At 48.3% G+C, this 14879-nt stretch overlaps 1 protein-coding gene across 4 annotated transcripts in view; it reads left to right on the top strand.

Annotated features, from left to right (window-relative positions):
• Erg (ETS transcription factor ERG) overlaps positions 1-14879 on the top strand; it is a 148950-nt gene that overhangs the window by 111829 nt on the left and 22242 nt on the right. For all 4 annotated transcript variants that reach the window (XM_051191942.1, XM_051191944.1, XM_051191943.1 and 1 more), the window contains one exon: positions 8220-8371. In XM_051191942.1, coding sequence (XP_051047899.1) covers positions 8220-8371 — 152 coding nt within the window. The remainder of the gene's footprint in view (positions 1-8219; positions 8372-14879) is intronic.

Genomic DNA, 14879 nt, shown 5'->3' with positions numbered 1-14879 from the left:
TACACACACACACACACACCACACACACACCTCAGAGCCCCAGAATGATGGCTCAGTGAGTTCTCTCTGAAAAAAAAAATGTATTTCAAATAAAGCTACAGGAACTCACACATAGCAGAGATGCTGTCTCTGGTCTTCACTGTGGAACTACAGAAGTCACGTTCTATAGAATATTCTAGTCCCAAATAACAATCCCTCCACAAAGTTTGAATTTCCCTCTGATTTTTAAGACCCAAATGAGACACTGTCTTGCTGATAGGCTGTAAATAGAAGTGTGTATTTAAATAATTAAACTTCTCCAGGGGAAACATCAAGACCCTTTTGGAAGACAAAGAAGGAACTGTTGTCGAGTTAGCATTTAATTAATTTTGCCTTCGACTGCTTCAGAGAGGGGGAGGAGCAGAGTTGCTGGGAAGAGGCAAAGATTCCAGGTGTAAGAGAATATTTAGCCAGAGTAAAAATAACAGGCAGCTGTGTAGACAAACATGCGTGGTTTCAGTTTGAGCCTGGAGTTGCACATGAGTCACACCGCTTGGCCATGGGGCCTGAAACAGCTTTTCCACTGCGTCTGATTCAGAAATAAAACAGAGCCACAAATTACCCCGGAGCTGGCCAGACAATCCACTCCTTGTCTGGGGTCCTAAAAATACCTTTTGTGGGGAGTTGCTTCCATTCACACTGTGAAACCTGGGTAGGGTGGTTTGGCTGATTAACACTAGGCAGGGGCTTTGGGGAGGTTAGACTGAGTAATACTCCAACGGGATCCAGGCCTGGAGAGCTCATGTCCAGCCAGCCCTGTGTGGGGTGGAGGTGGTCCCTGGAACTGACCCTTGTCTCTTAGGACATTGCATGTCCATGGATCTGTGCGTGCGAGCGTGCGCGTATGTGTGTAGGTGAGTATGTGTGTGTAGGGGTGTGTGTGTAGGTATGTGTGTAGGTATGTGTGTGTAGATGTTTGTGTAGATGTGTGTGTAGGTATGTGTGTAGGTGTGTGTGTAGGTGTGTGTGTAGGTGTGTCTGTGTAGGGGTGTGTGTAGGTGTGTCTGTGTAGGGGTGTGTGTAGGTGTGTCTGTGTAGGGGTGTGTGTGTAGGTGTGTGTGTAGGTGTGTATGTAGGTGTGTATGTAGGTATGAGTGTAGGTGTGTGTGTATGTGTGTGTGTGTGTGTAACCCTGTGTGAAAGTGCATGTAGAATCAAGATGACAACCTTGGCCATCATTACTCGGGCACTGCTCTGTTTTGTCACCTGAGATGGTTTGTTCTGTCACTGACCTGGAACTCGTCCAGGAGGCTGGGCTGGCTGACCAGTGAGCTCCAGGGGTCCCTGTCTCCGCCTCTCCTGGGCTGGTTTTTTATTTGGTTCTGGGGATCAAGCTCAAACCCTCATCCTTGTAAGGCAAGAACTTCAGTGAGCTGTCTCATCAGCATGTGGTCATTCTGGGATGTAAAATTAAAGTAAGGGGCCTTAGCCACTCCAATGTGGCCCCCTGAGGTCAGGGACACTGCTGTCTCCCGGAGTCTGCTATAGATGGCTGCTCGGTGGATGAGGTGACTCGCCAGCCCCTGCTTGCTGGGGAGTGTGCCTTTACCCCTGTGGGTCCAGGACGAAGTCCAGGCCGAAGGCCGGTTGGCCCTGGTTACTTGGCTTTTTCTCAAGGACATTTGAGAGCAAAGCTAGGAGGATCCCAGTGTGGGACACTAATAGAACAGTGGAGAGCCACCTTCCTGTGCAGAGAGGAGTGAGCGGGATCTAGGTGAGGGAGGACAGGCCTTGAAGGACAGCCATGAATTTGGCAGGTTTGGTGGGGGGCTCTACCCACACAAAACAAAGACACCTCGGTTTCCTGAGTTCTACCTCGGCTGACCCTGGGTTTTGTACAGGGACGAGTGTCTCTTCTTAACGGGAGGGTGAAGCACAGGTTGGTGGTGAGGAGGGAGCCCAGGTTTGTACATGGTAACCTTCCTGGATAAATGAAGGCCATTCACGCTCTCAAGGGCGGTGACAGCTAACACAGCATGGCCAATGGCCACAGCGCTGCCACTTACCGTGGGCTTATTCCATGACGGAGTCTGCCCTGCGGTAAACAGACACCGTGTGAGAAAACAGATTGCAGATGCCGAGAGTTCATTTTGTTTTTCGAAGACAGAAAGGCCTCATTTTATGTTTCTCAGTAGGTTTTTCCAGGGTTATTACCACTTCTTTAAACAAACAAACAATAAAAGGTATGCATGGAAACAACTGTAGGAGACTGTCTTCTTGGGCTGCATGCTGCTTGATCTTAAAAATCCGGTCAGCAGCTTCCCCAGCGGCCTGCCGTCTGTCTGTCCTGCTGTCTGTCTGTCCTGCCGTCTGTCTGTCCTGGTCCTCGACCCATTTCCCAGCAGCCGTCTGTCTGGCTTGGTCCTGACCATCTCTTCCCGGGCCGATGATTTCAGTCAGGTCCACTCCCCTCAACTCTCTCTGCCTGGCTTTTCACTCTGCTTTTCTTTCTTGCTTGCTTATGTCCATCCATCATTGCTGTGAAACATGGACCATGCATGCAGAGCATCTCCCGAAACTTGTAGGGACTAACGTCTAGGGAGTCCTGTGACCTTTCAATCAAACTTCACCACCCTGTGTAAGCCCACATAAGCTTTCCACGGAGCCCTCTCAGAAGCTCTGCCTTCCTCTCATGATGGTGCCGCTCCCCCCCCCCCACCTCAGAAGACAGAATGAGATGTCCTCATCAGCCAGCCCCACTCTGAGGAGGAGGTTCTTTGGAAAATACTCAGTACTGAAGAAAGGGAGGTTTTGAGTGTAGGTGTAGCCGCATCTTGCTTGCGTGGATGTACCAGGGAAGTTGTAGAATGCCATACGCTGGTAAAGAGCTTGAATCCAGGACCTTGGATACCAGAGTTTAAATGCCACTTTTCCTAGGACTGATCATGTAGCTTTGGGCAAGTCATCCTATCTCTCCATGATGTATTTATCGGTGACACTAACAGTTCTTATGCACCTGGGGAGCAGGGTAAGCTCGCTTGGAGAACTGTGAGACTTTGTTTTCCAAGATTTATTTATTTTGATTTTTCAAGACAGGATTTCCCTGTAGTTTGGAGGCTGTCTGGGAACTCTCCCCATAGACCAGGCTGGTTTTGAACGTACAGAGATTCACCTGCCTCTGCCTCCTAAGTGTGTGAGCCACCACCGCCCAGCTCAAGATTTATCTTTTTATTTATATGTATGTATGTCTGCACAAGTCTGTGCCGTGTGTGTGTGTGTGTGTGTGTGTGTGTGTGTGTGTGTGCATATGTGTGTGTGCGTGCACACGCACCATGGAAGCCAGAAGAGGTGTCAGGCCACCTGGGACTGGACTTACATGTGATCTACCTGCCACTGTGTTCCCTCTGGAAGCACAGCCAGTGTTCTTAACTTCTGAGACATCTCTCCAGGCTCTGTAAGGTTTTTAAAGGAATGCATACCTTCCTGCCTCTGGTCCCAATAAGATTTCTTTTTCTTAAATAAAGGAATGTGTGAATGTATGACTTTGCAAAAGGCTTCCTTCTGGCCTTGGTTCTCCTGTGTGTCTGTGTTGTGTGTGCATGGGGGTAGGAGAGTGAGTAGATCACCGGCTAGGACAGCATGCCAGGCCCACAGTGCAGACTACAGTAACATGTGGTCCAGGGAGTTCTTGTCTACCTCAGATGAAGATTTGATTGTCTTTCAAAGTAGAGCCTCTTCCCTTCACTCTCTGCAGGTGCTGAGCTCAGGCCACTGTGCCTGACATTCTAACTTGCAAGGCACCTCTACCGCCTCCCCCCACCGCCATCTTATTTTACGTGTGTAGGTGCTTTGCACTGTGTATGTATCTGTGTGCTGCTTGTGTGCCTGGTGTCCAAGGAAGCTAGTGGACATCAGATCCCCCAGGACTGGAGTTTCAGATGGTTGTGAGAAGCCAAGTGTATGTTAAGAATTGAACCCGGGTCCGGTAGAAGAGCAGCCAGTGCTCTTAACCACTAAGCCACCTCTCCAGCCTACCTTACCTTACCTTCCGTGTGCTCTCTACCTCTGTAAGATGTGGGTGGTGTCTGCTGAGCTGTTGTGAGGACTGGTAGCCACGAGGCAGAGCCTCACACTTGTCAGCGCCAGCTCTCCTTATAACAAGTTCTAAGGGATTATGAAAGACATGTTATTGAGAGTAGCTCCACCTACTTAGTGTTTCTTGAAAAGCTGCTTTGAGAACTGGACCGTGCAAGATGGAACTTTTGTTGTAATTTAAGAAAAGCAGTGCATTAGAGAAAGCTGCCAGGAGACAAGGTTCAAACAGAGGGTTTTGTTGTTGTTGTTGTTGTTGTTAGGGAATTAGATCATATAAAGGGGAAAGGAGAGAGGGTAGTCTGGCCTCCTGGGATAACAGGAGCAGCAGGAGAGAGGAAGGAGGGAGAGGGGGTGGGGAACAGAGAAAGGGAGAGAAAGAAAAAGAGAAAACGATGGGAGGTGGGCGGGCCCTTTTAAAAGTGAACACCGTGAATGTGCACAGGTGGTGCTCTTAGTGGCTGCAGCTGAGGGCGTGTCCTGTCAGAACCCCAAGCTCAGGCCAGTACAGATGCCTGAGTACTAACCTTTCCTCTCAGAGTTAAGAGTTTCTTTAGTTATGAAAAAATTATAATGGTCAAAATCATGGCTCATCCTGTCTTCTTCTCTTTTAACAACCAAAATGTAATATGGTAAAAAAAAAATCATATATTTTATCTATTATTCTAGGTTTTGAAAGTGGTTCTAATGGTTTCACTTTGGCCTTCCCTATGGTGAAGGATGGGATTAGAAAGCCATTAACATGAATTATGCCTGCAGGTTATAAAATGAACACAAAGTAACTTTGCTAAAGGCTGCCCATGTTGTGTTTGTTTGCTTGCTTGCTTAGAGACAGAGTCTCACTAAATAGCCCAGGCAGACCTCAAACTCACTCTGTAGCCCAGGCTGGCCCCAAACTTCCTTCTGTTTCAACATCTGCTATCCCTGCGTTTTAGTTATATATAGTTTGGGCGCACACTAGCTAAGTTCTACATGGCAGCCCACTATATGCCGATTTGGTGAGGGGTCTGCTTCGTTTCATAGAAAAACTCCCAAAACTCACCTACGGGTTCTTGTTCACAGACAGGAGAATTAAACTGTCAAGGATTAAATGATGGATGAGGGTGTGGCTGGGCGGGTAAAGAAAGTACTTGCCTCCCAAATGTGAGGATCCGAGTTCAGACTCCCAGGAGCCATGTCGAGCCGGATGGGTCGAGCCGGATGGGACAGTGTGTGTGTTCCTAAAGCACTGTGGGAAGACCAGATACAAGACTCCTAGGGAACTCTGGGGCCCGTAGCATGATATAAGGAAGTAGGCAACGCCCAACACCCAAGGTTGTGCTCTGGATTCCATATACACACAATGGGATTTATATGTGTACACACACACACACATACACTTACACAAACACATACACACACAAACACATACATAACCACACACAATCACACACACTCACACACACATATCCAGTAGGCACTTGATAAGTTGCCTAAATAAGTGAGCAAATGATTCAATTTAGACTTTACGGTCATATCTGGTGTTACTCTTATATCCTTGGTTCCATATATTGTCAATTTTTTTTTCCTCCAGATCCTCAGCTTCTCTCCCCCAAGTGTCTTTGGGACCAACATGCCAAAACATTCGCACCGCACTAGGTTGTCAGATTTTTCCAAAGGATTAGGAAACCCTGTCTCGAGCAAAGATACTATGTGGTTTGATATTAGGACGAGTCTCACAGAGATAAACATTTGGAGCCAGGAAAATATTATAGCATCAAGCAGAAATCATGCATGTGCAGACAGCATGGAACATGGACAGTTATTTTTAAATTGCCTTCATGCTAGTACAGCTGTGAGAATTCTACATGGCAGGCCTTGGTAGGACCTCAGTGTGTAGCTTTGGTGGTACCTGCTTGGATAGCTTGGTGCCAGCTCTGAGCTCCTCTGGGGTTCTGGATGCACTGGCAAGTAATGCTGAAAAAGAAATTTGCATTTCAAAGCTTGTGGGTATTGTGTAGAACTCATTCTGGAGCACTTCCTCCTTGGCTAGGCCTTCCTGTGCACAGTTCTGTCAAGGCCTCTGGATGAGAAATGGATTTCACCTCTCCATTTCAGTTCCGTCTTGCTCAGAAAACAGCCCTGTACACGGGCCTTACATGCGTTTGTCCTTCTCAAACTCGAAGGTCAAGTCCACTGGGAGCATGAAGGTCTGTGCCTCCACAAGCTACCTGCAAAGCTGCAGTTAGCAAGCCTTGGAGGAGACAAAAAAGGCCCCATAAATTTCCAGGAATATAAAAAATGGAAACCAAACCATGCCAAATCCATGTGCCGGGGATAGCTTCAGAGGTGCTTCCAAAATTCTACTTTTGTTAATGTAACCAGAACACAGAGCTACCACTGCTGTGGTGATCCAGGGTTAGCCATCTGTGGGCTACCCATTGTCTGTGGGCTAGCCACCATCCTTTCTTTGTAGGGTAGCCATTATCTATCATCCATGGGCTAGCCATCATCTCTGGGCTAGCTAGCCATCATCTCTAGGTCAACCATCCGAGAAGACAACCATATATTTCTTTGTTTTCTAATGAAGGTGGGTTTCTTCTATTTTAGAAAACTTTTATTTTATGTTTGTGTGTCTTTTACATGCATGTATGTATGAACATGCCTGGTGTCTACTATAGTAGTCAGAAGAGGGCATTGGATCTCCTGAAGCAGGAGTTACAGATGGTTGTGAGCTACCACGTGAGTGGTGGGAACTGAACTTGGTCCTCTGCAAGAGCAGCAAGTGCCCTTAACTGTTGAGCCATCTCTCCAGCTCCTAAACTGGTTTCTTTGGTGTTTACCTGTGGCGTCTGGTTCCTATGACTCTCAAACATAATTTACACACACACACACACACACACACACACACACACTTACTCATACGTGCACATGAACTCATGCACACACGAAAGACACTGTTTTTTTTTTTTCCTAGAAAGGCATGTTTGTCATTTTGCAAAGACAGAGACCGCCTTACTAATGGTTCCTGTGGCCCGTTGCCAGGGTCCGTGGGGGACAACTCACCTCACACACAATTCCATTTTCAGGTCACTTTCTGGGTTCTCTCTGACCACTGGTCTCCCTTACCTCAGCCTCCACCTTCTCTGCTCTCCTGACTGTGCCTTGGCCCCCATCACCACAGCCCCCAGCACTCTGGATCCTGTGTTCGGCACAGGGATGATGATCCAAGAGGGGATTTTTCACTGAGGCTTCAGAAGCAGCAGTCTGGCTGCTGCTAGCCCTGTTTACTGACACTCAGAAGGAATCAACACCAGCTCTCTGTTCCCAGTTGGCGTCTGGGACTCCCAGAGGGAGTCTGGACATGACAGTTTCAGAAGGAGTTGGCGAGCAAAACAGAAGCCAGATGGCAGCTTGGCTCCCCAGTTTCTCCCCGGCGTGGGCACCAGCATGGTCTCAGAGGGCAGCTTGGCTGCTGAGCTGAAGCAACAGGGGTGTTTCACTCAGTTCTGACGGTGGTATGACCTAGAGAGGCCAAGGTGCCGGATAGCTCCATGTCCACTAAGCCAAGGGCTCTCTCCGTGGGTTAGAGGTGGCCTCATCCTCACATAGAAGAACTGAAGCAACGGGAGGGGCGGTCTCTTCCTCTTTCTTTATATTTGTTTGTCGTGTGTGTGTGTGTGGTGTGTTTGTGCAGACATGCACACTCATGCATTGCCTGGGAGGGCCAGAGTGTGTTTCCCAGTCACTTTCCGCCGTATTACTGAAGCACGGGGCTCGCGGATGGGCTAGACTGGCTGGGCGCCTGGGACTGCGGGTACGCACAATGTGTGCTCGGCTTTTTAGTGCGCGCTGGGCATCCGACTCAGGTCTTTATGTTTGCGCATGCGATTTGCCCACTGAAGCAACTCCTCCGTCCCTCACCTTCCTCTCATCCCTCCGTCGCTGGCTGTACCCTCGTGGCCTGAGCTAAAATCCCGTTTCCTCTCTATACTGTTGCACAGGGGCTTATGGCTGCAACTTGTCGATTCGGCGGCGTGCCACATCCCGACGCCTGTAATTCTTTGCTAGTCTTTCACACATGGCCTCTCGTGGAGCCCCTCCGAATATCACAAGCCTTGCTCACTGGGTACCCCACTAATAGAAGAATCCGTCTTCTTCTCCCACAGGAACTCGCCCGATGAATGCTGTGTGAGCAAAGGTGGGAAGATGCTGGGCAGCCCTGACACCGTGGGGATGAGCTATGGCAACTACATGGAGGAGAAGCACATGCCACCCCCCAACATGACCACCAGCGAGCGCAGGGTGATCGTCCCCGCAGGTCAGAGGCCTTGGGATTTCACCGTGGTTAACAAACCACTCCTTGCAGGGGAAGATGGGCCATCTTCTCTGTCGCCTACAAGTCTCAGTCAGGGACAATATGCCCACCATCCCATCCTGGGGCTGCTGTCTGCTGCACCCGTATCACTTAGCCCCGGGGCAATCTGTGTCTGGTTCTTCCACCTGCTCCCCCATTACCTCCCTCTCACTGGAGTCTGAGCACCTTCTCCAGGGCACTCTGGGTGTTAATCAGGGGCGGGTAGGGGCACACTCCTTTGTCAGAGTGGTCAAAGGCTGCACAGGAGAGAATGAGACTGGTTGAGTCAGCATGAGCAGGTCTTACTCATAGAGGCTCTCACTCAGTGATGGCTGGACAGACCAGAGGATGCTTCTGCAGATGGGCTCCAGTTGGACTGGGTCGAGGGCTGTTTCTTCACTCCGAAGGAAGCTTTCCTTCAGCTGTTCCTTCTTCGGGTTGCTTCATGCCAGTGTAGGCAGTTATTCAGTTAATGGTGTTGGTAAGACGCTGAGCTGTGGATGGTTTTGCAAGTTGTAGAGTTTTCAGTTATTGGTCAAGCTCCAGGTATGTGTGTTCGAATTTCCACAGATGAACACACACACACACACACACACACACACGAGAGAGAGAGAGAGAGAGAGAGAGAGAGAGAGAGAGAGAGAGAGGGAGGGAGAGAGAGAGAGGACAGCTATTGTATCCATCCCTTCAGGGGAAGCACAGGTTTCCAGATGTTTCACTTGGCACCTTTAGGGTGTGGACAGCTCACACACATGGAAATCTCCAGACCTGGGTCTGGTTCCTGGAGCTCCTGCTAGTTAGATGCAGTGTCTGGTACCCAATGTGAACTGAAGCCTTAATTGTTCTCAAGCATTTGTTCTTTCCATCACTGCATGCTAACATTCACATCAGAGAGGGAGGGAGGGAGGGAAGGAGGGAGGGAGGGAGGGAGGGAGGGAGAGAGAGAGAGAGGAAGGAGAGAGAAGGTTTCTCTGTGAAGCTCTGGCTGTCCTGTAACTCGCTCTGAGTCCAGGCTGGCTTTGAACCCAGAGATCCACCTACGTCTGCCTCCCAAGAGCTGGTATTAAAATCTTGTACCACCACCACCACCAGACAGGCTTCTGTGGGATGGAGGCTGCTTTTTCATTATTGGTGGAACGTGCCAGGGTGTGTTAGTGGAGTGGGCTAGTACAGAGGGGTCAGAGGGGGCAGAGGGGTCAGAGGGGGCAGAGGGGGCACCGTCTTCATGACGTTCTTAAAAGTTGCAAAATGCCAAACAGTGCAACAGGACCTCTGCTTTTAGCAGTTTGTAGCATTTTTGAAAGATTTTTTTCTTTTTTGTTTATTCCCTAGAATAGGTGCTAACTTTTAGCTGTCCAAACAGCTCTCTTTTTGGTGCACATTTTAGTTTTGTTTTTGAGACAATCCGCTCAAACCCTTTGATATCAGTATCTGGGAGACCGAGTGGCCACACCCGTATCTTCTCTTGCCCTACATGCTCTAGGCTTTTCCTGTGTTCCATCATCGCAGACAAAGGCACTTATGCGACTTTGTTTCTTTCTTCTCCAACTCCAAACACTTACGGTGGGAAGCCCTGGCATTGTATCTCACCCAGCCCTTCCATGTTGGACCACCCAGGAAGTGTCCACTGAGCATCTGTTACTAATATTCCAGTCTCTTTGGGGACGGTTAAAAAGTGCTCAGGTAGCCATGAGAGCTCAAGTTAATGACTCTGATAAGTGTTCTAGAATGTCCGAGTAAAAGGAGGCAATGTAAAAGAGAGGTTGTGAAAGTTTCGTTTGTAGCTATGACGATCCCTTTCCGGCCTCCACCATTTGCCTCGGCCTCCTCTGTTTCTCTTAGCTTCTGCCCTCAGCCTCAGCCAAACCCAAGCTCCCACGCATACTGTTGCACACATCATTTCTTCAGCCCAGTGCCTGCGCTGGGCTTCTTCCTTCCTTCACTAACAAACTCTGCTCATCCTTCAAGACCTCTTGTAGGTTCGTTCCATGTACATGCTTAATTCTCTAACAAGTTGCTTCTCTTATTCGACCAATCATTTCTTACCATGTTTTTGTTTCACCCTAAGGCATGTGTACTCTTATATATAAGTAGAAACTGACACTTGATGTTACAACAGATCTGAGATGCTTTAAGAGCCATAAACTACAGACCAGAGATGTGTGACCCAAACTACCGATCCACCAAAATTCAGAATCCGTGCTGCACAGTTAAAAATACGCATGCCACAATGAAATCATGCTGACGGCAGGTTCAGCCAAGAGGCTGTTGTGAAGGCCCTGCTGTGGCTCTGAGCTTCCCGGTAGGCAAGGTGAAAAGTGCAGTTGGGGAAAACGATTGAGAAGTTGTTTTATGGGAGAGGTAATACTTATCTCAGCACAGAACCCTGGAAGCCGTGTGCTTGGAGACCACAGAGCTGACCGCCTACCTGCTATGGCTGTGACTCTGCCTTTCGGGGGCAGTGGCCCGAGTCTTCCTATGTGTTGTGAAAAGGCTGAGTGAGTTTCACCAGAGTCAGCCCCGGGAAGGCAATGGCAGATCACTGGGACTCTCCGGTGGCTTCATGTGACAGGGTCTGGAGTTCTCAGTGTGGGAAGGGACTGGCGTGACCCTCTCTGAGAGTGACATTGTTGCTGAGCTGGGCCAGGAAGCAGAACTAGAAGCCCCTCCCGGGCTCTGACAGCTGGACAGCACACTTCCATCACACCAGCGCAGAGGCTGTGTGTGACTTGAAGTTGTGTGAGGTACCCACGGTGTCCTAATCAGCAGAGCTGCGGGTGGTGACCGCAAGGAAACCCTGTTGAGCAGACGATAATCGTCGCTTATTAAGTAGGAATCGGGGATCGTGGGAGTTGCATGGTGATTTGAAATCACAGCCCCAGCTCTCCCCCTCAAACTTGAGAAAATAAGAGCTCAGAGAGAGGAAGGCACTGCCCCAGAGTCACCCACACAGCTGAGTGGAGCCAGAGCCAATACCCAGGCACTGGTTAAAACCCTGTAGCCAGCCCTTCGTCTGTCCTTGTCTTGTGGCCACCAAGCTCTCTTAGTGACCTCACCCACTTGTCATGTTTCTCTTTGAACTCCTGCTGTGCTGACATCACCAACCAAACCACCAGACAAATGAGAACTGAAACCCTGCAGTCAGTGTTTACTTTATCTGTGAAGTTATCAGCTGGTGGCGGCTGAGGAAATGGCATGGGGGTCGCATGTAAGACTTGAAATTTTACAAAATAGAACGATGGCAGCCGACACCTACTGCGTACACTTGGTTGACAAGCACTCAGACACAGCAAGGCCCTGCCAAGCTATGGTGTGGGGAAAATCCATTGCTCTCACCCTACTGAGGAGGAAAAACTCAAGAGAGCTGCCCTAGATGCCCCAGCCAGTGTTGAGGAAAGCCAGAAGTCTAGCTTGGCGTTGTATGACTGCCATGTAAACTCTTAATCCCATATGACGCCAACAGAAACACCCAAAAACAGTGGAGTCTGCTGAAATAATGAGATTGCGCAATGGCCTTTTCTACGTAGGTGTGAATGAAGAAGAGAAGCATTGTGGGAATACTCAGGAAGCTATAGAATTAGTCTAACTTGTGATATGAGTTGAGGGGGAAATTAGATTTTCAAGCAAAAGTGAGACCTTTCAAGCAAAAATGGGCCTTAGCCACCAAAAGCTGGTTAAGTACAAAGTAACAAACACACCCTCTTCCCTGGGTTCACTGATGCTGCTGTGGCGAAGGTGACTTAGCAGAGAGGGGGTTTATTTCTCGGAACAATCCCGGGTTACAGTGGCCCGAGAGCGTGAGATGGCTGTCACATGCGCACAGGTACCGTTTTTATTTGCTTGCTTGTGCTCAGCACTCTCCACTTGTAGAAGGTTCTAGAACCCTTGCCCAGGCAATGCTGCTGCCTGGAGGTGGCTGGGACTTCCCAAATCTGTCAACTAATACAGTCTCTCGCTGATACGCTCATGGCCAACCCAACGTAGATAGTCCTCCACGGGGACTCTTGTCCCATGTGATTCTGGGTTGTGCCAATGACCATCATGGCCTCCTAGACGGGCTGGGAACAAGTTGGATGGCAGTGTGCTATCCTGTAGGAGAGGGGGATGAAATGAAAATAAAAACAGATCAGATTTGGGTTAAAACAACGGCTCACAGTGGTTAAGAGCACCGGCTGCCCTTGCAGGAGACCTGAGTCCTTAATTCCAGGGAATCTGATGCCCCTCTTCTGGCACCGCATACACACGGCGCACGGAATGTTGAGAGAGGCACCGATACACATAAACTAATAATGAATAACATGAATCAAATCAGATGCCAGGAAGGCGGTGGAAAAAGCTAGCCAATCGAGAGCCACAGGAAGGTTTTAACCTAGAGGGAGTGACAAGACAACTCACCCAAAGCGATTAGGGGTATTTATACAAAATTTTACACACACACACACACACACACACACACACACACACACGTAACTGATGGCAAGCAGCTGGAATGAGGCATATTAATCAAAAGCTAGCAAGAATCTGAAAAAAATTAAAACATTGGCAAATAAGACTCTAGACAGAAAGGCACAGTGGGGAAGGTAGAAGTTTATTACGTGATATTAAATTCATAGAGGGCATAATGATGATAAACGTATGTACCTGGTAACATAGCCCCAAAATAAACTAACGACGAGGGAAACAGAATCTATTTCAGTGAGTGAGTTTTATTTAACTTTCCCAGTAACTATTAAGTCAGTGACATAATTGTGTGTGTGTGTGTGTGTGTGCACATGTGTGCGTTGTGTGTGGGTGTGTGCATGCGCACATGCGAGTGTGTGTTAGTTCCAGAACTCAGACATAGCAGGTAACATCCGCTTTTAAGCACGCAAAGGGACATTTACAAACATTACCTTGGTCTCTGCCATCACAAGGGCTAACAAACCAGAGTGTTAAACATCAGTGTTGTAACAGACCTTGCTCTCTAGCCAAACTGCAATAAAATTAAAAACTAGTACCAAGAGAACAGACGAAAATAAACGCAAGCCATCAATTATACATTTGAAGGTTTCAAAAACAGCTTTGAGGAAGTCACTCTCTTGGAGTCAAGTTTCAGTTTGTGGTATCGAGCACGTCTGAAATTCCCGCTTTGTAAACAGGGCTCTGCCCTCATCAGGAAACTTAATGGTTAGTCCCTTTTTTTCCCCTAGGATACTCTTATATTCAGAGCGGCTCAGCCAAGACCTTACACTAGGCCTTCAATGTGGACTGGGGGGGGTCATTTTATTTTATTGTATATCCCACATTTTTCATAACCAAGAGTTTCGAAAGCACAGTATTTCTCATTGATATTCTTCCATTCAGATCATGTTTAACGTTATTCTCTAGAAGGACTTTTGAACTGGAAGTGTTTGTCCATGTTTGTCACAGCATGGTCTGCTATTGACAACACAGTGCCCTTTTACCTAATTTCAGTCAAGATCTATTAATAGTTTCCTGGCAGCGGATGGACTCAACTGGATCAGAATTTTATTTCATGGAACTAGAAGAAGGGTTTTTTTTTTTTAATTTATATTTTTATTGCCTGTTAACTCATTTACTGTGTAGGCAGATGGGGGCTCTCCATAACTAGCGTGTGAGGATCTGAGGACAACTTGGATGAGACATTTCTCTCCCACCACCATGTGGGTCCTGGGGATCAAACTCGGGTTGTCAGGCTTGGCAGCAAGTGCCTTTACCCGCTGAGTCATCTCCGCTGACACAGAAAGCCTTTATGGCTTTCCCCTGCCCTGCTCATGTGTGCCTCTCCCGTGCCCAGTCGTTAAGAATAACGTAATTAGGAACTCTATATGATGATGCGCTTATATGTTTTAAGATCCCGCCGAGTAAAACGGAGTTCATAAAACCTATGGACTATCGATCATGTGACACAAGGTACAGAAAAGGCAGGAAGATCCTCTCATTCTTCTCCATGATGTGGGCCCTGGCTCCTTTGCTGCCCTTGGAACCATAATGACCCGACATGGCTGTTTCCAAAACAGTCCGACTTCCAGGAGGAGGCCGGACACAGTGTCTTATCTTCATTGGCTTATGACTCATTCAACAGAAGCACCTCCAAAAGGCCCTTAAAACAAGAGATAAATCAAGCTTTTGTGTACAAAGGAAGAGGCAGCCCTGGAAATTAAATCGATTATTTCATTTTAGCCGACTTGTGCAGACCCTCTTGTGTGGGCGCGTTCCTTCTCTGTAGTTTGTTACTGTTGGCCAAGTGTTTCCACGCACATTAGCTCGTTGACTTTTCAAACACCCCCCTGCTCCCTCCACCCCCCCCCCGCAACAGTCCATTTAATTAGCCATAGGAAAATAAGACTAACTCGGAGAAGGCAACGTTTACACCCAGTAAGGGGGCGAGGTTGGGACGAGCTGTCAGAGTCCAAACACGCATGCGCTGACTCCCAAGAGAGTTTTCCATTTTCATCACTCAGTGCTCTGT

This window comes from Phodopus roborovskii, unplaced genomic scaffold, assembly GCF_943737965.1.
Source record: "Phodopus roborovskii unplaced genomic scaffold, PHOROB, whole genome shotgun sequence".
NCBI lineage: Eukaryota > Metazoa > Chordata > Mammalia > Rodentia > Cricetidae > Phodopus > Phodopus roborovskii.
Note: the sequence above shows the minus strand (reverse complement) of the source record. Positions and strands in the feature narration are given on the sequence as shown.